Source organism: Solea senegalensis, linkage group LG17, assembly GCF_019176455.1.
Source record: "Solea senegalensis isolate Sse05_10M linkage group LG17, IFAPA_SoseM_1, whole genome shotgun sequence".
Lineage (NCBI taxonomy): Eukaryota > Metazoa > Chordata > Actinopteri > Pleuronectiformes > Soleidae > Solea > Solea senegalensis.
The window spans coordinates 9,090,145-9,112,958 of NC_058037.1; the positions used below are offsets into that span (position 1 = coordinate 9,090,145).

Here is a 22,814-nt window from a genome sequence, read left to right on the forward strand (position 1 = left end):
AGAATGGCTGGATTGTAGGCTTGTGATCAGTGTTGGGTATTAACACGTTATTAGTAATGCCGTTACGTAATGTGGTTACTTTATTCAGTAACTAATAATGTAACGCATTGGTTTTTTAAATTCAGTAACCAAAGTTACCAAACGCTGCTTTACTCCGTTTCTTTTGGTGAGGGAAAAACAACATTTCGGTAACTTGTAGACCGTGTCCCGGTTCAAAAATACTTTCTACAGCGAAACAACAGCAACAGCAATCTGCTGAAGCACCTGGACAAGCTTTGACAAAGTTAGTTAATCTGCTGTTGGGTTTAACGTACGTGAACGAAACTTGGTACACACGTTCATTAGGTGGGGGCGGTCAAAAAAGTCGATGACGACTTTCCTGTGACTACTACAGGAAGGCCGCCACCTTGGATTGCACGCCAAATCGGAGGCGATTTTGGCCATTTTGCACCAATTTATATTTGGTATTTGAACGGACTTGTCCTACAGCTTTTGTGTGATCACCTTCAAACTCGGTGCAGTCACTGTGGACAAGTTCAGGAGCTTACGATGCTTACGGTTAGTAAAAATGTCACATGGCGCACGAGAACAGGAAGTCCAACAGGAAGTGCACTCGTAAATTTGCGCAGGGACACCGCTGAAAATAACAGGAGGTGAGCGCGTGCAGACATGGGCGCACGGAGACTCATGGAGACTTGGCTGAAATCTAAATACAGATCTACAGCAAATATGGTTTTAAACCTGTACTTACTTTATTCAAACCTGCACTTATCTAATTCAAAACAGGCTATGATTAGTGTACTGATTCTTTAGGGAAAAAAACCAGCTGGAGGACATTTCTCTGCGCAAATCATAACTCGTGGATTCATGTCATGCCATATGACGCATTCACTGCACAATGAGCCGTTTATATAAATTATAGCTCAGGTTAAAAGGTGCAGACTTTGACATGTGTCACATTAGCAAATGGCAAATAACTCACTACTGCAACCAGACAAGAATCTACTTGTTCCATGAAATGCTAAAAATGTAAGCAGGTTTTTTTCCCCCAAACTTGGTCAGATCAAATCAAAAAGTTTTTATTTTGAAGATATTTTGCAGTTCATTGCATTGAAAAAAACATTGTTTTTCCACAAAACTGCTGTGGGTTAAACACTGCCAGTGGATCTGATACTTAATGGCGTTTGCAAAGACAGATACATGTTGTCAAATACTTAACAAAGCTCATTTATCCCCGCGTCGAGATAGTAATAAAGCGGCGGGTCGTTCAGGTCTTATTACACTGCAAATGTGGGAAAAAAGACAGATATGCAAACAAAATGTAGAAAATGTTTAATTTTCAAAGCCGTTTGCGACTCAAAAGACGCCAGAAGTTGCTGAAGACTTTTTCCAAGAAACCATTTTAAACATTTTTACAGGAAGTTGAAATAAAGAAACCACAAAATGTGGCAGACAGTGTCACATTTCCCTTTTGTGTCAAAATATATCCCAGAGTTTCAGGGAAAAAAGAAAAATATATATATTTATAAAAGTGGACAGAAACAATTAGAAAAAATCAGTATTGAGAAATACTAAACTTAAAAAAAAAAGAAGAAAAAGCGCCCATGCATTTAACACCGGACAATAAATAATGTTATGTGGAATAAACAGAAGAAATATCACTCTCACAGCTCAGACTACAGATGCACTGTATCAGAATATCAGATTTTACCCCATAGGCTTTTAGTCATCAGTTTGTTTGTTTTTAAACAGATCATCTAAAGTGCAAAGGACACAACTTGTGCATCTGAAAACCCCTCCATCCAGAGTTTTAGACCCCCATATATAAATGTTGGATGGGCAAATGGATATTTATGCAAACAAACCTGACCTGCTAGAAATACAAAATTAAATCATCTGCCATTTTACACGGCACACAGTACAGGTGATGTGGCGGTTAGCATCATCGCCTCACAGGAAGAAGGTCAATCGGAAAAAATCCTCGTTTGACTCATGACTTCACCGTCTTTGTCAGTGTTGACTTTTACATGTTCTCGCCGAGTGTGCACAGCTTTGCTCTCCAGGCTTCCTCTTGTACATAGTTGTGAGTGTAAATGGTTGTTTGTCACTGTGTGTCGGCCCTGTGATGAACCGCTGACATGTCCTGGATGTACCCTGCCTTTCACACTGCGTCAGCCGGCACAAGCTTTAGCTCCCCATGAGATCCTCAAAACATAAGCGGTAGAAAATAAATGAATTTTACATGATTTCATTTTGTTTTTCTCCCCCACAGCCTTGTAAACACCGAGCAATTCATAAAACATGCAAGTCATCTTTTAGCCATACACACTTGCACAGGGGCACACCGTTATCGGATACTGCTGACAAACCTCAACTGACAGAATGCCATTTACCCAAATGTCCAAGCTGTAAAAAAAAAAAAAGTGGGGGGAGAGGGGAGAGCGCAAAGCAGGGAGGGGGATTGTCTAGCTTGCACCCACTTCTACATTCTGGACACACGAGAACCTTGTGTCAGGCAAGCAGAGCCCCTCCGGTTTTACAGAGAGAAAAGAGTGTATGTACAAGCCGTGTTCCTCTTTTCTCTTTGGTCAGTCTATACTCAAAAAGTTCAAACAATAAACAGAATGCTGTTGCGCTCAGTTAGCACGAGCCACACATGTGTCTGTACCCAGGTAGTTGAGCATTGTCTGGACGAGCTCTGGCATGTCGTAGTCGTGTTTCCAGCCCCAGTCTCTCCGTGCATTGGAGTCGTCGAAGTTCATCGGCCAACTGTCGGCTGCAAACACCAACAAAAAGGAGACACATACTAAATTTAAAAAATAAAGAGAAGTGTGGCTTTGTCTTTTCAGCATTGAACTTGTACTTTGTTTAACCTTAAATCACATTTCACAAACTCAAAGTTCCTCTTTCAAATAAGGAGTACAATGAAAGACAACAATACTCATCCCATGTGGCCTGGATTGACCAATATATTCTTGTTGGGCAACTTAGTAAACAACAATTACCATTAATCAGCATGCTGGCCTTTATGACCTTCCATGTGATTCTAAAACATGACATTCTACTACAGCAGGCTCAAGACAATAAGGAAATTAAGGCGCTGGGGTATGAACACATCCTGTTTGCCATCAATAAAGTTCAAAACTCACCGATCGCCTGTCTGACGTTGTCTACATCATACGTGACCTCCAGCTCGGGCACCTGCTTGTGGAGCTCCTGGGCCAGTTCCTCGGGGGTGAAGCTCATGGCGTTGATGTTGTAGGTCCTCATGCTCAGCGTGTCAGCTGGTGCCTCCATTACCTCCAGCGTGGCGCGGAGGCAGTCGTCAATGTACATCATGGGCAGCCTCGTGTCAGGTTTCAAGTTGCACTCGAACTTGCCGGTTTTGATTGCGTCGTGGAAAATCTGGACGGCATAATCTGGTCAGAGACGGGGACAGACACTATTGCTTTAGTTCTGGAAAGAAAGCTGTAATGAGCAGCTGCAGCAGTGTGAAGTGAAATATCAGGGAAGCTCAGACAAGTGAAAAAATGTGTACATTAGCTGCAGGCCAAAAAAATAAGCCAGCAAGTCATGACAACCATCTGGTAAAACCAGTTGCATAACAGACTTGTGGCGTGACCGGAGCAGTACAGGAATAGACATTCATTAAAACTGAAACCTTGCATAAGAGTGAATATAATCTCGCTCACCTGTTGTGCCACCTCCGGGCTGGGAGTCAGCAGAGATGATTCCTGGATAACGGAGGCAACGGAAGTCCAGGCCGTAGCGGTGGTGGTAGTACTGTTGCAGAAAAGAATTAACCATTAACGGAATGTCTGCACATGTCGGACACATGCGTTTTTTGGTCTGCACATGTCGGACCAAATATCAATACTATTACTACTGATCCGAGGCCTCACCTCTCCCATCAGCTCAGCGTGGACCTTGGAGACGCCATAAATCGTGCGAGGTCTCTGCACACAGAGATCTGGCGTGGGGTTACGCGGTGAAGTGGGACCGAAGGCACCGATGGTGCTGGGGACAAAAAGGCGTAGACCATGCTCCGCTGCAATGTCCAAGATGTTGTGAAGCCCTAAAAACAGGGGGGGGAAGAGGTTTCAGATCAGGACTATCCAGTTTTTTGCGATGACTTTTGAGATGATACATGTTACAGTTCTCACCGGTGATGTTGACAGAACGAGCCAGGGCCACGTTAGCTTCCCCGACGGCGCTAAGGAGAGCGCTGTAGTGGAACAGCCACGTGATGCGATTGTTCACAACGATCTCTCTCAGGTTCTTGTAGTCCAGAATGTCTGAGTAGATGAAGGGACCTAAGGGTGACAGAAGTCACACATTAAATTCATCTTGTACATGTATGCTTATTTAGAAGAATAAATACAGGTATTGCCATTTCCATCACAGTAAAATGAAAACACGATAACGATTAACGGCCGTTTCTTCATTCCTAAAAGTAGCATTGTGCATGTGACAGCCTTGGGGTTCGGTGTTGTTTACAGCTGAAGTCTGTTATCTGCTATATCCTTTTATGCCCTTGAGAAATGTCATTACCAGACACTGGCAGAACAAGGCCTCCTCCATGCGTCACATATTGACTCAGTAAAATTGAACAACCTTTTTCGGGGAAAGTGTGACGTCCTCTTGAACACAGATAATGAAGAAAAATCAATATGTTCAAGAGGGCTTTTTAACTTTTCACACAAAAAAAGCAAACTATGCAGCAGTACTGCAATCTGTATTGCCAAACAACCTTAAAAAGGATAACATTTTCACTTGCTTATTTGATTTTTGTCTCCTGGGAATACAAGGCTCTGTACGATACTTTAAATTCTGATTATTTTCTTACTCACCACTGTGGAAAACGTTGCTGGGAGGTTTCCTGATGTCAGACAGGATGACATTGTTCTTTCCGAACCTCTTCCTGTAAAGCAGGAAATTATTACACCACTTTGAAAAAGCATCAGAAACTGCCTCGTGTTCCAACAGTAACAACTGACCAATCACAACCCAGAGGGAATTTGAACCAAGTACAAATTTTACCTCAGCAATTTGGCGAGCCCTACTCCAAGCTGCCCGAGTCCACCTGCATTGAATGGAGACAAAAAAAACACACATACACACACACACATTAAATCAGCACTGGTTTCCAAGGTGATAGGGAAAAAACGGTAAAGACTGAACAATAAGGAAAAAGGCACAGCACTCTTGACGCCTACACTGGTTTGTTAACATTCTGCCAAGAATCCTGCTGGTTCTGAACTCCAGTGGGAGTATGTTTTTGCACTAATGACTTCACAATTTCCGTTTCAATGAATGTGTTTTTTAAGCAAGTTATCTCAAACTGAAACATAGTTTTAAGTAAACTGGGAAAACCTGACGCTGCCTACCTGTAATGAGCACCTTGGGATGGTCCGTCTCCGAGAAGGACACGGAGTGGAAGCTGGCATCGGAGGTCACCTGCCTTGGGGAGAAGCTGATGCTGCGAACAGCCACAGTGAGAGGCTGGCAGCCACACCCAGCAGGGCTGCTGAGCAGCGCCTGTCTGGCTACTCTGCTTAGATTTCTGATGGCAGTCATGATGATACCTGCAGAGCAAAGAAGATTGTGTTCAAGTCTTTGGGGCCAAATGCAGCACGGACTCATTTACAGAAAAATGCACTCAATGACAATTTTGTCCCCATTCATAAAAATAAATAGATGACTTAATGAAAGCCATTTATGTGACTGGGGCCCATTTACAGCTAAGTTTATTGACTATGGCATGAATTTCTGAGTGAAGAAAACTGGGCTTCTCTCCATACCTCATGCACAAAGAGACACACAGTAAAACTGACGCTGAGGGAACAAACCACTGAATGCATATGCGGTAAAATGATGACATGTGCGAGGGATCAAAGGAACTAGAAGAGGGGAAAATTAAAAAAGTCTGGAAAATGTTTCAGCGTGCAGTGGAACACGTAGTGGCTCTTTGTTTTCAGTCACACACACGCAAACAGCAGCAGAAGTGGGACTACTCCAGCGCATAGCAACGCAACACACCGCGTTTTTCCACTCACACACAACATAGTTCACATTTATGATTTACCCTACACGCATAATTAACACAGAAACGACCTTTGCAAGAGTGCAGCTATTTAAAAAAAAAACCACAGTATTTCTCCCCAAAATAGACAATACATTAAAATGTTCATTCAAGTAAAAGTCAGCACATGAGTTTATTAATCCATTCACAAAGCCGCCTAAAAAGTCTGCGCTTAGCATTTATACAGACGTGAACTTACCGTAGTGGCTGAGAGCTTCTAAAAAAGGGAGGATGGGTGCAACGGGAGTGAATTTATACGGCCCTGCCTTCACTGAGAGCCAATCAGGAGGAGAGGGCGTTCAGCGACGCATAAAACAGGCGAACACTGCCAATATCACGGCTGCTTAACCGTAGTGACGGGATTGGTGAATTACAATTCTCCCCCACGGGATAATTATTGTTCAAATCAAACATATATACGTTGTATTATTCGTCTCAATTGTGAGATAAAACTGTACCATTTTGCGTACCTGCTCCTCCTTGTGCGCCGTTCACTGTTGTGCCAACGCAGAGTTACGTACAGTAAACACTACGTAAGCCAATGCAGATAAAGTGAGGAAGTGGGGGCTTTTTATTGTGTGTGTGTGTGGGGGGGGTCTCCCACGTGGCCGTTGGGGCGCGTAGAAAGGCTTTTTGAATGACTGAGAAAGAGTAGTAGACAGAAACTACTTTCTATAGAGATTCTACACACACACATATATATACATATATATATATACATATACATACACACACATATATAGCTAACATGCTAAAGAGGGTCACCATTGGAATGACTTAAAATATTAAGGAATTATTTAGGAAAAAAAAGAAGCTTATAGGGAAAAAACATAATACAAAATGTCCCCCAACAGTCGGTTCAAACATACAACCCCATAGACGTCTCAAATGTCTTGAATAATAATTATGATATTACACTAATAACACAACATATATACGCAAGACAATAGACAGCCTTGTTTCAGAACTGTATCGTAAGTGTGTGAGTTTAGTTTACTCACCGGTGTAGACGAAGAAGCAGCACAAAACAACCCTGAGAGAGAGAGACGTGAAGAGAAGATGCGGCTTGTGTTTGCTCCTGTGATGTAAGGTTAGCTGCTGCTGCCACTCTGGCCTGCTGTCTGTGTGTGTTATCCTCACCAACTATTGCATCAGCTGCGTTTATATACGAGCGGCGCGTGTTCCCGGCGGAAGCCGGCGTCTCTCTGATTGGTGGAGATCTGAAGGTGCGGTCCTCTCTCACAGGCCACGCCCACACATAGACTCAGCCCAGCCAGTGTGTGTGGGTTTTTTTTTGCGTCCCCTCAGCTACGTGACTTCACTAAAACTTGGCTCTGACGGTCTCTGACACATAAGCCGACACATTATTGTCAAGTACAATCCCATGCACGGATTATACTGTTCAAACAAAGCTCATGTTTTATAAATCCTGGTTATTATGTAGCTTTGCCTTAAAATTATTAAGATATGTGTTTCTAGTTTTATATTTCCTGGTAATTATAATGCTATCTATCTTTGCTGCAAATGTCTCTCTACATAAACCTGAAATTTGTATTTTTATCTTATATTAATCATAAGTAGTTAAAAAAAAAGTAAGTCAAATAATTAAGTGAAAAGTTGAGCAGTTTTAGTATTCATTGATAGCTTGAGCTCTATATTACATTACATTACATGTCATTTAGCAGACGCTTTTATCCAAAGCGACTTACAATGGAATCAAGTACAATTAGCCAGGGGTGGAATCGAACTTGCGACCATGATGTCTTTGGTACACAAGGTAGGGTCTTAGGCTTTTGTCACAGCTTCATTTTATGGGACACCTTGTCCATTATTACGTCTGCATTTCCACAAAGGAAATTTTTTTAATGAAGAAACTCTGGAGTTTTTGTGTCAGATTTTGTGGGTTTGACCATTTGGGTGTTGTTGCAACAGGTGCTGCATCATGTCCTCAAGCAGAACATCAACAAGTGGGACACATTAAAACAAATGTGCTCATGTGTACTGACACTTTAATTAAGGAGGAAAACTTTTTATGACTAGATAATCAAGTACTTATGGTTGAACCGCAGGTATGAATGGCCTTGAAGGGAGTGGTGTAACGTTTACTAGTGGCCTTGGTAAAAGTGTGAATGTGAACATGAGGACACCCCGTGTATGACTGTCAGTTTTGTTTGCAGTCGATAGAGGAGGGTGAAAAAGGTCGTGGAATGTCTCTGAGTGGATTTGAGCTATGGGGTGGGATTAAGATCGGTGCTGGTGTGTGAGTGGAGGACAAGCTCACACCCCCGCGCATGTCATCCCAGCAAAGGCATCGACTTACTCAAAAACAAGTTCATAAACTGACACACTTTCTGTGCATACAAGAGGGAAGTCCCATTTCTAAAAAACATCACAATAAGTGTCCCTTATATTGAGGGAATTCTTCTTTTTAGCCTACACAAGAGGAAAACCGAAATTATAAGAACTTCAATTTGATTGTTCCTAACAGTAATAAACCTCTGATCTTTTAAATAAGGATACACAACCACATCAATATGTGCTGCCGTTAAGTAAACCCGGTGGAAATAGTCACGGCAAGAATTTGTCTCGTGAAGAGTAAAGGCTTCACGTGGCAGCTGATCTTTGGGGCTATTTATTCCCCCCCGTCACCTCCCCCAGTCACCTCACATCAGATGATCATTTCGTCATAGCAGTGGTAACATATTCTATGAGGTGCCTGCCTTTTCTGGACAGTATTGGAAAATGCTGATGACAATTGGACAGCTGCTTATTTTTCACTGCTGTGGGAAGAGACCAAAACAATGAGTCTAAAAATGCTCCTTGCAGCTGAGAAGTGACAATTACATGTAACAATTTCATACGATTGACCTTTGTTTAGTTTTTTGTCTAAAAACACATCAGAAGCTTTAAAGGAAGGCGTATAACAAGGACATTTAAGACAAAATAGTCAGCAAATCCGTCATGTGCTCAAATGCTTTAATAGCTTAAAAAATAACGCAATACAACAGAAAAAAACCTGAAATGTCGATTACAAATTCTGATTCCACAGAAAGTGACAATAATAACGTTTGTCAACAGTGCAACAACCAAAAAAAGAGCAACTCAAGACATTCATTTAAGATCATAATTTACTTTACTAGCTAACTTAAGCATGGGTGTGTTTTTGGCTGAAGGAAATAGTTCTGGGCATCGAAAGCATGTGTAAACATTGATAATCAGTCAAAGCTGGCGTTAATATTATTCCGTGTAAATATTGCATAATTTTTTAAAACAAGACGAGGAACTACAAAGCACAAACACAAAGAAACAAAAATGGATGTAGCTTTGTCTCATAAGTTAAAAACTTTACCCAGTAACTGATATTAAGGATAAACATTAGTGTCACGAGAACTTAGGTAAATTTGTTTTATATATTTCTCTCCAATTTCAGCTGCAATTACAGAAAGAAGCAAAGTCTGCGTGGTTTTCCTGAGCATAGGTTTCCTATGATGTGTTCAGGGTGTTGGTGAGAAAATTGGTACTTTGGTTGGAGGCGTTTCCCATGACACGCTTTCTTTTTCTCTTCTGCGTCGATTAAAAGAAAATGTACAAGTTTGCATTATACATATTGGCATGTTTTCACATTATATAATAGCATGTTTATTGTCCATAATGGCAACCAGTTGTGAGCACTAACAGACAAAATATGCGAGTTACAATAATTATATTAGTATTTTTCGGATATTGTAGCAAAGGCTTCACAAACATAATTGAAATGCAATTTCACACAAAGTGCATTAGCTTTAAATGTTGATTAAAAATGCATTTAACGCAACAATTTTATTCACCTTAGGAACCTAAATATGAATCGCAATATCTGGCACAAAGCAGACACACCTCCAACATGTGATGTGTCAATAACTCTGTCAAGTCATGCTGATATTCAGGATCTTGTCACCTGAACATCGACAACAAGAGACTCTGAACCATCACAACGCCTTTTCTATTTATAGTTAAACATAAACATATTTTATAGTTACAATTCTACTACTATTGTTAACAATGAAGCATGGTAACAAAGAAATGGCATTACCAAGTAGGGAGACACTGTTTGTACAAGGTTTCCTTTAAATGATTCTGTGTAAACTCTGAGGCCAAGCTGCTGAGTGGAATGTCAAGTCAGGATCGGAATCGTACAGAACGAGCCTCCTCGTTTACTGTACGATACAGTAGGTGATGACCCTTCCTACGCTTAGTACAGTATATAATCTGGATGTGCAAGTTCACGGGCCACCTTATAGCACTCTAGATGTTGCCATAGTTACTTCGCAGTGCCGTAGTTGTGTATAGATTCAGCAGGATGGTTGGTGAAAATGTGTAGCCCGCAGTGAGTGTCCATCAGTAACAGGATTAATGGCCACAAATACATCAACCTCATTAATTCAGCGTGAAGATGCCGGTGTCACCTTCTTTTTACAACTGTGGACCACAGCTGAGCCGTAAAAGCAAATTCAGTTTTCTTTGAAATTAAGTAACTTATGAGTAGTTCTTCGGTTTCCCTCACTGTTCTGCTTCATCGCAACGTTAATGACAGACACAGACATGATATTAGCCATCAGTGACGGCAGCTTTCAGCAAAAATCAAAGAGAGGCTAAGTTTGATGTTCATGGAGGTATAATGGCATGTTTCATGTAGAGTGCAAAAAAAACATGAAATAAAAAGAAATCAGCTAACAAGGCCTTAACCAGACTGACACTGCAATTAGTTACATTTTCTCTCATCTCACATCCATTTGCATGTCTCATTCTCTCTGTCTAACTATGTCACACACTCTCATTCTCCCTATGGGGTTTGAAGTAGGGGATCTTCAGTTTCCAGTTGGGCCAGTTGCCTGCGCAGGCTGTTTACTCGGTTCTGTAGCTCCTTGTTGTATTCAATTATATGTACCATTTCCTCATAGGCTTCATCCAAACACTTAGAAGAACGGTTCCAGCGGAGGAACACTCCTGTATTGAAAGAGCAGGAGATCATATTGGTATTCATGCAAAACCAAAACAAAAAAACAAAGATTTGCCTAAATTGTTTGAACTGTGTGAACACTGCAGTAGTGGGCGGGGTATTTTGGCAGAGGGTTGTTTGGGACTGGTATACTGGAAATACAAGCGTAACTACTGAGATGTTCAGTATGACAGAAATGCACAACACTGTGTAAAGGTTAAGTCGCCTGTCGGAATGAGAGCAAACTATGTTAAATGATCGGAAAGTCTTTAAATCAAAGCACAGTCCCACGTTAAGGAGACGGGTGTTTACAGGACTCGGACGTGACGAAAATCTCATGATCATGTTACTCATTGACATAATTTAAAGTGGAATTAATAAACCTAGAGATAAAACTGAGAAACATAAATTCCAGTGATCTTTAATTATCATTGATGGCCAGAATTATATATCACAATTAATTTATTTAATTTGCTGTTTAATTTTAATAATCATTTTTGCACTTGAAAAATGGAGAAATGGCTTTTGTTTTTTGTGTTTTAGGTCAGTTGGGGCAAAAGGCTTCGGCTCCGGCATTTATTAGTAGGTAGTTTTTTTTGAACACATCATCAGTTCTCATTGGCGTTGACAGCCACAGATTTAGACTTCTATGGGGTCTTTAAAAGTTGGTTCAGGGGTGTGCTTCACTCTCTTTGACAGAACTGCGTCAAAAAGGCTCCCGTTGCATTCACGTGCTTCAGCAGCCCTATGTTCCTCTTCATATGCAATGAGGGCGTGGCTTCACGGGTTTAGGCATGAAGGGGGCCTCACAAAGGAACGTCTGAACCCAACAACCCCCAGTGTGTTTACACCCCCCCCTTCCCTTTTTTCCTTCATGAATGGCCTTTGCTCCTGCTCATGTGAGATTCAGCATCTTTAGACAAAGATAGTACTTTTCTGGAGTTAGCGTCACTGTATCTACACTCACTGAAACAAATTTAAACCCGTCTTATTTAAACAACTCCCACAAAGGTTTTTTTTCTAAATAGTTCATAACAGTTCATAAATCACACGAAATCTTTAGAATGAGATAAATGTATAAATACACTATATAAAATAGCTATAAGCATTAAATGTACCACAGGTTTATAGGGTGCATTTGACAGCAAACCAACAACTAGTGAATCATAACTGTCACTATCAAATATCAGGAAGCTCAGGTATCAAGAGTGTTGTAAGGACACCGTTCTGCAACCTCCAAAAAAAACATGCTGATCGGTCGCATCATTTAAAAAACAATCTGAGCAATGTTGACAACACGGAAAGGTGCTGAGATTATGAACGATTATTGTGGCTTTGAACACAAAAGAGTCAAACACAAAATGCTGATCATTTAAATATATAGAAAGTATGCCCGAGTGGAGCACATGGTGAATAGTGCCCCCTTCTGTTGAGAATTCAGAGCGTGGGACTAAATAAAAGAGCCATTTGTGGAAGCGAATCTGTTGCTTTGCGAGCAGTTTTAATATTCCTTAATAATGGCAGGTTGGTATAAGCTCCTAACTAAAATTGTCATGGTGAATTAAGCACCACACACTTTAAGTGGTTTGTTATTGGAATTACTGTGGTGTCAATAAAGGATGTGAGAACTGTCCCCCGCCAAAACATTTACCACACTAAACGGCAGACTATTATATTTAAATGCTTCTGAAATATTTTGCATGTAAAGAGAATTTGCTACCTGGAAATGTTATCAAGGCAATACACAACTCTCTTTGAGTTAAACCTTTATGTTACACATGCAAACCCCAACCTTCTCTTCTTGTCTGTTGGTGTTATTTAAACAAAAGCTCTACTCAGTCCAGCTGATTTCACTAACTCGCTGTTGCCAGCTTTCACCTGAAAACCTACAGAGCTCCAGACGTCACCTCTTGTTTACGCCGACCGTCATGGGGGCAGAAAAAGCCCTTCAAATGACGCCAGTGTTCGTTTCAAGCTGGCCGAGGTCACTGTGGACTTTAGACCCACAGGTTATAACATCGAACCTGACAGACTGAATATATCTGTCCCTTAAAAAAGCCCCACTGTGTTTTTCTCGAGCATGTAAACAGCTGGAGCGGACATTATCCCTGACCTGCAGTAACCCGACATCTACAACTTTCTAATGAACCTTCCCTCCTCCTACTCTGGAGAACACTAACACATAAAAGCTGACTGTGGCATGACGGATTGCGTGACATCAGATACATATAATACATGATACTGATATGGCTGTGATGAGCATTATATGTTTGTACACCACTTCCTGCACATCTTTTTAGTCACGGCGTGTTCTTCGGGATCTTACCTTCCCACAGCAGCAGGCTCTGTGGGGCCACAGAGGGCCAGATCACCAGACTGTTGGCCTCGTACAGAGGGTTGGTAAGATGCTCCAGCTCCTGGGGCCGATTCACCCACGACCAAAGAGACACGGTCTTCTCGGGAAGAGACAGTTTGGCTCTATGAAAGGAGTGAGTATTGGTGTAAGGCTTTTACCAATCCAAAAAAATGTTGTGTACAGGTTATAACGGGTACAACTAATATAAGCATGAATAAAGAAAATTGCGGAAAATATAATTTCTCTAAAAATTAACTTCAGACTTACCTCTCGGCTGCACTGTTGCCCAGGAAAGTGCCAAACTGAGACGCATAGGCGTGTTCGAAGAGCAGCACCAGGAAACTCTCACTGAATTCAAAGGAGCAGGGAAACTGGCGAAGGATCTGCCACACACAATCTAAGAAGAGCAGGAAGGCAGGAGCCTCTTGGCGGGGCTTGTTATTGGAGAAAGCTGACTGGGCGCAGCGCTGCTGGAATGGATGACCCGCCTGACCAGGTGGTTAGAGAGGGGGAAATGGGGATTATGGGACAGATAGCAAAGACCATTTAGATGCTTACTGGATTGATTTCAATACCCACATTTATGGGTATTATAAGTGTATGAATATAAACTTCTGTGATGTGATGTGGACATTAGCCACATTCTAAATATTCATGCTGACATACACAAACGCATTGGATCAATTTGAATACGATTCAAATATGTCAAATATGTCATTAAGAAGGGAAACAAATACAACACGAGACATAACTGAGGACAAGTGTGGAATAACATACTTGCAAGGAATGCAAATCATTCGCTTTAAGCCAAGTTGAGTTGAACTCCCTGCCATCACTATGCACTGAATTAAATATGAGTGATACTGTAATACTGTAACTCTTGTCCATCTTGTAGTGCATTCACTGAAGAGACACAGGCCCATGTAAGAGCCTGAAGTACAGAGATATCTGCAGAGACGCTCACCTGGAGCCACTCTCGCTCCACCAGGCCCTGGAAGCCTCTGATGGTCCTGCAGGACGGATCAAGGATAATCTGAGCCAAGGAGGTCACCTGCAGGGTGGAGTCTGTCCCTTCTGTGCCATGAACAAGCACAGATGCTCCCTCCCTGAGAAAAAAAACACAACACTTTTCCTCAGCGCTTTATGTATTGTTCAAGCATTATATAGTCTATACAGACACAGTGCTGAATACTGAGATCATGTTACATCAGTATACACACAATGAGAACAGCAAGAGCAGGTGAATTTCAATGTAGTTTTCTGACCTGTCAATACACTGGGCAGCCAGACAAGCAGTGGTAAGGATTTCCTTGACATGAGTCTGCCAACTGGAAGCCTCCAGTTTACTTAACCAGCGGTCCATGCTGTGAGACTGGTCATTACACGCCTCTACCAGCTTAATCAGGCTCTCCTGGAGCACATTGGCCCTGAAAATGACAGATGTAACACAGAACTAAAAGATATATCTAATAAATTCCAGAATAACATGGAATATACAACTATTTCACTGTTTCTCACACATAGTACCAGAAATTATTTTTATCCAAAGGTTTTTACTATAACCAAGACGAAAAGCAGAGGACATTTTCAAAAACAAAACTAAAAACTAAGATTAGACACTATTTCATGGATCAACTGATGGCCCACCTTTCAATGGACTTGTGGATCCTCCTCCACTGGGGGTAGTTTGCCTCTGATTCAAATCCTCCACCTCGAGCTTTGGCTTGTTGGGCAACACTGATAGTGCGTGTGTCGATGATGTAGCCACGTTTGCCGGGCCTCAGAGTAGCATTGATCAGCTTTTCGTCTTCCTTACACCGTCGCCCGTTGGTTGCGGTGAGAGGCTGTCCTGATCGCATCATCACCTGGAAATGGAGAGGATTTGAGATTTAAATATACATTATATATTATGATATGTATATTTTTATTGATTTCTATTCACTGGGTTATAAACCTACAAACCATTGTCATTGAGAGACAAATGTGTTAGGAATTTACATAATGTAAGAAATTACAAGTAAAAAAGATTTAAGACAGAAACAGTCTGACTCATATCAACTCTAATTTTTTGCACTTACCATGCCATTATTTTTGTGGTAATAGCTAAGTACTGGGAAGCGGCCACCATGGCGGAAAGTGGCCAGTTTTCTCAGTGTGTCGTCGTCAATATCTTTGGGCACCGCCACTAGAGGGGGATATGACGGACACACGCTGAAGTCCTTGTTCACGTCACTTAGTCTCCACTCATCAGTCTGACAAAAATGGGATTGGTGGCGGGTTAATATGCACACGTGCAAAGCAAGTAAAAAAGAGGACTTGGGTTATGTAAGTGTCAAAGTTCCTCTTGCAATGAATGAACATACCATAGACTCCAAGTCTTTAAACGTGTCTTCAGGAAGGAATAAATTCCAGCCATCTTCTAGGACTTCAAACATGGGTCGGTAGAAGAAAGGGTACATCAGCGAGACTAAATCAAGTGTGGACAGAGCCTACAAATGCAGAATGTTAAGAATATGTTTTGATTAATTGCACATGTAAAATCCCCAAAATAACAACCAGGATATCTTTTTCTTCTAATATCAAAAAGGAAGGGAATATTTAACAATGAAAAGCAGTTAAGTAGTTAGTCAGCTAAGCCTTTTGTTTTTACCTCAATAGAGCTGGCAATATTGAGACATTCCTCCATACCAGGGATGTCTAGCTGGATCACCCTCAGGTCTTTGCATTTGACAATGATGCTTCCTAGAGACCCCACAAACCTGAAAGTCAAGTTAAAAACTTGTTTTACAGGGTATAAAGGGCAATAAGGATGTGAATGTGTTATATAATAGGAAAGACAGAGTCTCAGTGCTGCCTCAAAACCCTTTAGCACTGACTGTGACTTAACAGTGAGGGTTTTGTATGTTATTTCAACGTCATATTTTCTGTTACTATGAAACTCCTCACAGTAAAATACATGCACATTAAAAACTACAATGAGGTGTGATAACAAAATGTACCGTGTTTAACAAAAAGGTAAATGTGGTTAACACTCTCAACCACACAAAAACAGAAACAGCAGAGCAGCACAGCAAAATCCCTCAGTCAAGTTCAAACTTCCTGTCACAGAGTTTCAGATCCGGTTAAAGAATCACTGCACTTTCAATCTCCTTTCTCTCGTTTAATTCTGGCTTATCAAGAGATGCCACGATGCAAAATACACTTATCTTATTTTGTAGTCATCTTTTTTCAGCACAGCTAATTAATCTGCAGTTTAAGAGAGAGTATCTGGAAAAGTTTTAGTTGTAACTCCGGTATTATTTTCTTGAACACACACAGCGGGCCCACAATTATATCGGGTAGATTGCAACAACAAATAATTTCTTCTTTTTTTTTAAAAAATGAAAAGGTATGACAGCACACACCATATAACACAAAAGCCTAATAAATGCAAAAGCCACCTTTTTATCTTTATGTAAACCAAAAAGACCAGAGTGGTCATATGTCACAGGGTTTCAATTTTGCTACCTTCATGGGAGCTCAAACCCTCTCTATAGGAGCTCAGCTCAAATTGGCTCCCACATCACTCGAACCCAGGTTGTTAGGAATTGTGTGTTTTTATATCTGTACACTGGGGTGAATAAATTCACAACTACAACCAGAAAATACAGCTAATATGTATGCAGTATTAACACATCAGCAGCATTTTTGAGTGACCACCCTTAACACATGAATGATAGCAGGATCCTGGTTCTCTTAAACCTGGAGTAGAACCCTAATTAATGTAATTGGTAACATCTGTCTGTCCTACTGTTGATGTTGTAAATAAATGGATATCGTGCCTGGTTTATACATGTTGTAACTAAAAGCTTACTAATACATGCACCAATATATACAATACTTAATAACAAAGCTAATTGTGGCCTAAACTTTGGTGTGTGTGTTTTAAGTACTGTAAGTTTAGAAATAAATGCAAAATGTCTATACAAAATATACAATAAACACAATGGTGTAGCTCATCACCTCTTCTCTATGGAGTCAATGTTTGAGTGAAGCAGCCATAGCTCCTCCGTGTTGTCCTGTCTGGAGGAAAGAATGAGGTGGTGACCTGTCAAACACAGAGTTCCCTCTACAGTGGGCATGAAAGGCCGATGCAGGACAACCCCATCCACCCTGGGTGTTTTTATTAGCTCTGCAAACTCCATGACCTGAGGGAAAACAATGGTACAGGTTTAACTGACGCGTAAGGACAACTTCTGCTACATAAGACACACCAACCCACGCAACGCCAAAGACACTATTACTCGATGTCATTTAATAATATTAAACGGGAAGTCTGTCAGCCGACAGCAGTTAGCTTGACTCAGGAAATGAAGTGGCTAACGTTAACTAGCAAGCTAATCGTGACAGAAAAGCTGTGGAAACATTGTCCTTGATTATTGCTTTGTCACAGTACCGACACCATACACGCTGTCAGTGTAAAACACGTACATGTGTGTTTGTCTTGGATGATAAAAAGTATCGATCAATTACCTGGTTATCTGTTCGTTTACGTAGTTGGGCGAGACTGGTACGTTCACAAAAACACTCCGTGTTGAAACAACGTGAGGTTCAGTTGCCGAGTCCCGCGAGCCTGCCGAGAATTGCCACGCATCTGACGGGAACGCGCACAACTGAAGCGGAAATCATACTTTTTGGGATTTACCCGAAGGCAGTAGCTTATGTTTGCACGTACTTGGCGAATAGTGACGTTCTTCTGACGATAAATTCTGGAAATACTAAAACAAACAGGGGGTGAATTTTTGGCAGAGCTGGTTTTACAGCTGATAAGATTAGCATCCACGTTTTATTTAGCTAAGAACCTGTTACACATGTGAAATTAACTCTCATGTGCAAGAAGACATCCAAATATAACATGATCCACCATTTTATTCTAAAGATCCACTATTGCGACTGTGTTAATTAGTGCTGCGCTGTTCACTATGACTTGACAAGGAAATGAAAAAACTGAATCATACCATGAGAGAAACACAGTATTAGACAAATAACAGTTATCTCAACAGAAATCTGAGATATAAGACATTTTAGATCGAATGTTGACCAAACATTCCAGAAATCCTGTTAACATAAGTTAAGTGTTCTCCACTTGCCCAGATCAAACTTACATCAACCCAGAATTAAATTGTCTGTGTCACTGTGAGGTAAAGATGAAACAAACATGTATGTTGAATACCAGCCTTCTTTTTAATTCCTGTAGGTTTGCACCCCATCTCCAACACGACTACTATAGCCCTTTAAAATGGTTACCTAACTCAAATGCATAAATATTATTGAGTCAGACTACTTGTGGATGAGTGACAGCACTGATGTTGGGTTTAAATCTACTGTGGGAATACTTTTCTTGCCACTTGAGCTACTGCTGATACTGATGCTTTTAATACTACTTATATTGCTGCTGGTGTTAATGGTATGGTAATACCGTACTAATAATACCTTTTATTTAAATAGCACTTTTCAAAACCTTGAAACCATAAAATTTGAAACAGATTTTGCTTGTCTGATATCTACTGAGGGAACTGAGGGACCATGAGTGAATATGTATATATATATATATATATATATATATATATATATATATATATATATATATATATATATATATACAGACACAACCATTTTCATCTGTTGGCAGGGTCTTTCCTATCCACCTCCTGGTGTATGAACACTGGGTGGCGACATTGGAACATTTTTGAAAGGCTGCTGGAGCTAAAATTCAATATCACCTTGATTTAATGCCCGGAGGGTACATGCTGCATGATCATGGGAAATAAATGATTGTGTTGGCCAAGTCAGGGAATGTGTGGGAGTTATTACATAACAGATCAGAGGATGCTACATGAGTCAAAGGAATTAACTTAGTGGTGGAGTGGTTTTAACCACCTGCAACTGAGACTGAGATGAGCCCGGAAAACAGGAGGGACACAGTGATGACAGGTCAAGAAGAGTGAGATTTAAAGGCCATGATAGAGCTAATTTTCATATAGTAGCAGCTGGATGTTTATTCTTAAAAAGGTGGGTGGGGATTTTGTCATGGCTCTGCGGATAGGGAGGAGGTTTGTATGCTAAGATTTTGAAAAGCATATGAAGGATCGCTCAATGACGTTAAATGGAAGACTTGATATAGTGAACAGAAGGAGAGGAGAAGATGGATTGGTTGAAGACAGTGCGCCTGTTTGCATTAGACACATCTTTATCAAGATTGTGTGTGCGTGCAAGTGAGCGAGCGAGAGAGAGATGTATTGCCGATCAGCACAGTTTTTGCTTCACTTGCAGCCTGTCTGGACTTAACAATAGATGGTTTGCTCTGGGCTCCTACAGACCTCATCATAGTGAGAGCTGTAGATGCCAGAGCTCAATTGGTTGTGAAACCCAGCGTGCTTTACAAACCAAATAACTTCCTTACATCTGAGTAAAATGTGCTGTGCTCTGTGTTTTTTCCCCCTTCTTTTTCTTCTTCTCTATTTTATTTGAAGAGAATAAAAAAAGCTTCAAAGCAAGTATTCGTTTAACATCCACATACAGGAGACGAGACACCGAGCGTCTTTTCTTTAATAAGATGCTGTGACAAATGTGTTGGAGGGGATCATTTTCAGGAGTGGCGTGTCAGATATTTAAAGAGAGTGCTCTCTTTTGTCACATCATACATCAGACGTCAACATTTACAGACACGTTGGTGATATTTTGGTTCATCATCATTCAGCAGATTTCTTCTGTTTGGACCCACACCTACACCCATTACTCACATGCAGCTAATTTGATTTCCAGAAAACACAACGTCTCATCCATGATTCAGTCTCTGTGTTTAACCATCTGTTCTGAATGTGGATAGGTTGTTGAATTGCTATTATGTTATTTTGTGATTTCAGGCAGATTTTCTTTCTTTCTTTCTTTCCTTCCTTCCTTCCTTGCAGTTTTCAGGCAGTTATCTCCTCATACCTTGTTGGGAGAATCTGTAGAAAGGTGCAACAGCTCCTGCAGGATTCAACGCTCATTACATTCTTTGCATTATTTAGCACATGTATCACATTTTAGATTTACTGCGGTAAATCTTGTGAGCCTGATCTGAATGCTGGTCTATTTGTTGTTATCAAATTGTATTATTTATTTATTTATTCTTATAGCATTATAGCAAACCATGGAATATATTACCTGTGATTCATTTCTAAATGTTTATAGTCATTTACTGATACTGGAAGAATATCTCATATTTTCACACTAATTTTCCCTAAAAATCACTGCAGTGTAACACTGGCTTCCTCTCACACACGCGTGCACGCAGACACACATTTGTGCAACTATTCTTCTTAGGAAGCTGCACTGACTTAAAAAATAACAACATTATTCCAAACCTTAACCATAACCAGTTAATACATTATCCTAACTTTAACCTAACCACAATCTTATGCTTACTGTTTATGTCTTCGTTACATACATACTTGCAATTCTTATAGTTCATTGCATCTATGTGTATGTTGTAGTATACTTTCAGGTTCAGATTCAAAATCAGAGGTGTGGCTCCCCAGTTTGAAGTCTATTTTCCTGTTTATCACGTCGATAGCTCTGATTTTTTGTACCACTGATAACAAGCTGAAATGTGAGAGTTCCTTTGAAGACCTTTATATTAAAATTACAAAGTTGTTATTTAGGTGTTAAATGACATGGCTGTTAGTATTTCTACTATACATTTAAGAATACAAGTAAGAAAAGAGATGATGGTATGCAAGTAAGGATGAGACAAATATTGAATCGATTATAATTCCATTACTAAATTACACTTTGAGTGTTTTTAAGGAATTGGCGTTTTATGGATCAAACGATTACTCGAGGTTAATCGAGGAAATAAACGACAGATGAATCGATTATGGAAAGAATCATTAGTTGCAGCTCTATATGCAAGAGAACACCATTTACAATGATTTACCTTAACATGACTTGCGATTGCTTCATAACTTGACATTCTCATAGTGGTGCTATAGTTGTGTTATGGAAACATTTAAAAAGTTTGTTTTAAAGAGCCGCACTTGCTATGTTGAACCCGTGAACTGGTGTGATGCTGAATGACTCCATAACCATTCCTCAGGGCTGCATAAAAATTCTTTAAATGTGACCAAATGCACACAAGAGGGTATCATTATAAAAGCAGTTTGAGTAGTAGCCTTGATTTCTCTCCTCTCCTCTCCTCCCCTCCCCTCTCCTCTCCCCTCCTCTCCTCAGGGCTTTGGGCCGCCACACTGCCTTTTGAGCTGCACATGCACTCTCAGCTCCGTTGCTCACAAGAGACGGTTGGCGGCTTAACGCAGACGAGGCTCACAGTGATCAAAACAGTCACATCGCGCGACATCCGTTGGAATTATTCAGCAATGATTAGCCATTTCAAATAAAACATGACTATTATGTCTATGTGAGAAAGGGAGAGTGAACGGAGAGGGAGGAGGAGGAGGGGTGTAGTGTGTGTGAGAGAGAGAGAGATGGGTGGCAGGTTCAGCACTATTTCAGCACTGGACAGCTCAAATCCGGTGTCTGGACAGGCAGAACAGAACAGAACAGAGTGACATTATCCAATCAATCTCACCCCGGACGTGACCCTCTATCTCTGTGAGCTCAGTCTAATCACAGCACTGTTGAACCCGTGGCAGCTCTTTGCTACACGAGAGGGTGGAAAAGCATCACTTTTCAGCAAATCCTTAACCCCTCGATTGCTGCTGAGAGGAAAATGCTGCAGAAAGGAGGAAAAAAAAAACCCCCAACATGTCTCTTAGCAACCATTACAGTGACCTATAGATTCCCCTACGGATACATTTTACTGGACGTTGGGGTGTGTAGACGTTGTCCAGTGTTTGTGTGAACTTGCAACATACACCCTCTTCATTCTCAACAGTCAACTTTATCTATCTGTCACAAGCTCTCTTATAGGATTTGTCATATATACGCACATTAACATACAGTAGCCTATACATCATAACCTTGCTCCAAACATATGGCAAGTTTTTATAGTCTGTTAAAAGGTCCAGTTTGTAAGATTAAGATTAGATTTACTGTGTACAATCCACTGAATTTATGATTTCTTCTTCTCTACATGTTGGAAAACCATGTTTTTAATGGACAAACCTTGGCGTTTTAATGATAACTAGAGCCTATAGTGTGTATAATATAGGTACATGCTTAGAAGGGAAGGGTACTATTAGATGAGTCGCAACGTGCAGCTTCACCAGTCGACGTTGTTACCACTAGGCCTAGAGGGGAAAACCTGACCGCAACATGAACCTCCCAAGAAACCACCATCAGCTGCACATTAAACAAACCATTTTAAAGGTTTATTAAAAACAAGTGCTAATTGTCTGCTGGCAGTCTGACTGTGG

At 40.7% G+C, this 22,814-nt stretch overlaps 2 protein-coding genes across 3 annotated transcripts; both read right to left on the reverse strand.

Moving 5' to 3' along the window:
• Positions 1-1,317: 1,317 nt before the first annotated feature.
• tdh (L-threonine dehydrogenase) lies at positions 1,318-7,237 on the reverse strand. Of its 2 annotated transcripts, none has more exons than XM_044049837.1 (9): positions 7,084-7,237; positions 5,388-5,585; positions 5,041-5,083; positions 4,851-4,921; positions 4,164-4,313; positions 3,903-4,075; positions 3,693-3,783; positions 3,150-3,419; positions 1,318-2,776 (listed from the first exon to the last, which is right to left on the reverse strand). In XM_044049837.1, exons 2-9 carry the CDS (start codon positions 5,575-5,577, stop codon positions 2,637-2,639), a joined length of 1,128 nt encoding a protein of 375 aa, XP_043905772.1. In that variant the 5' UTR covers positions 5,578-5,585; positions 7,084-7,237; the 3' UTR covers positions 1,318-2,636. The 2 variants fall into 2 exon arrangements, with proteins under 2 accessions (XP_043905772.1, XP_043905774.1); XM_044049839.1 differs by lacking the exon at positions 7,084-7,237 and adding an exon at positions 6,282-6,425.
• Positions 7,238-9,044: 1,807 nt separating this feature from the next.
• mtmr9 (myotubularin related protein 9) lies at positions 9,045-18,017 on the reverse strand. Its single transcript, XM_044049704.1, has 11 exons — positions 17,929-18,017; positions 17,419-17,603; positions 16,067-16,175; positions 15,780-15,905; positions 15,495-15,668; positions 15,064-15,281; positions 14,682-14,843; positions 14,381-14,522; positions 13,684-13,904; positions 13,387-13,538; positions 9,045-11,068 (listed from the first exon to the last, which is right to left on the reverse strand). Exons 2-11 carry the CDS (start codon positions 17,598-17,600, stop codon positions 10,905-10,907), a joined length of 1,650 nt encoding a protein of 549 aa, XP_043905639.1. The 5' UTR covers positions 17,601-17,603; positions 17,929-18,017; the 3' UTR covers positions 9,045-10,904.
• Positions 18,018-22,814: the final 4,797 nt, after the last annotated feature.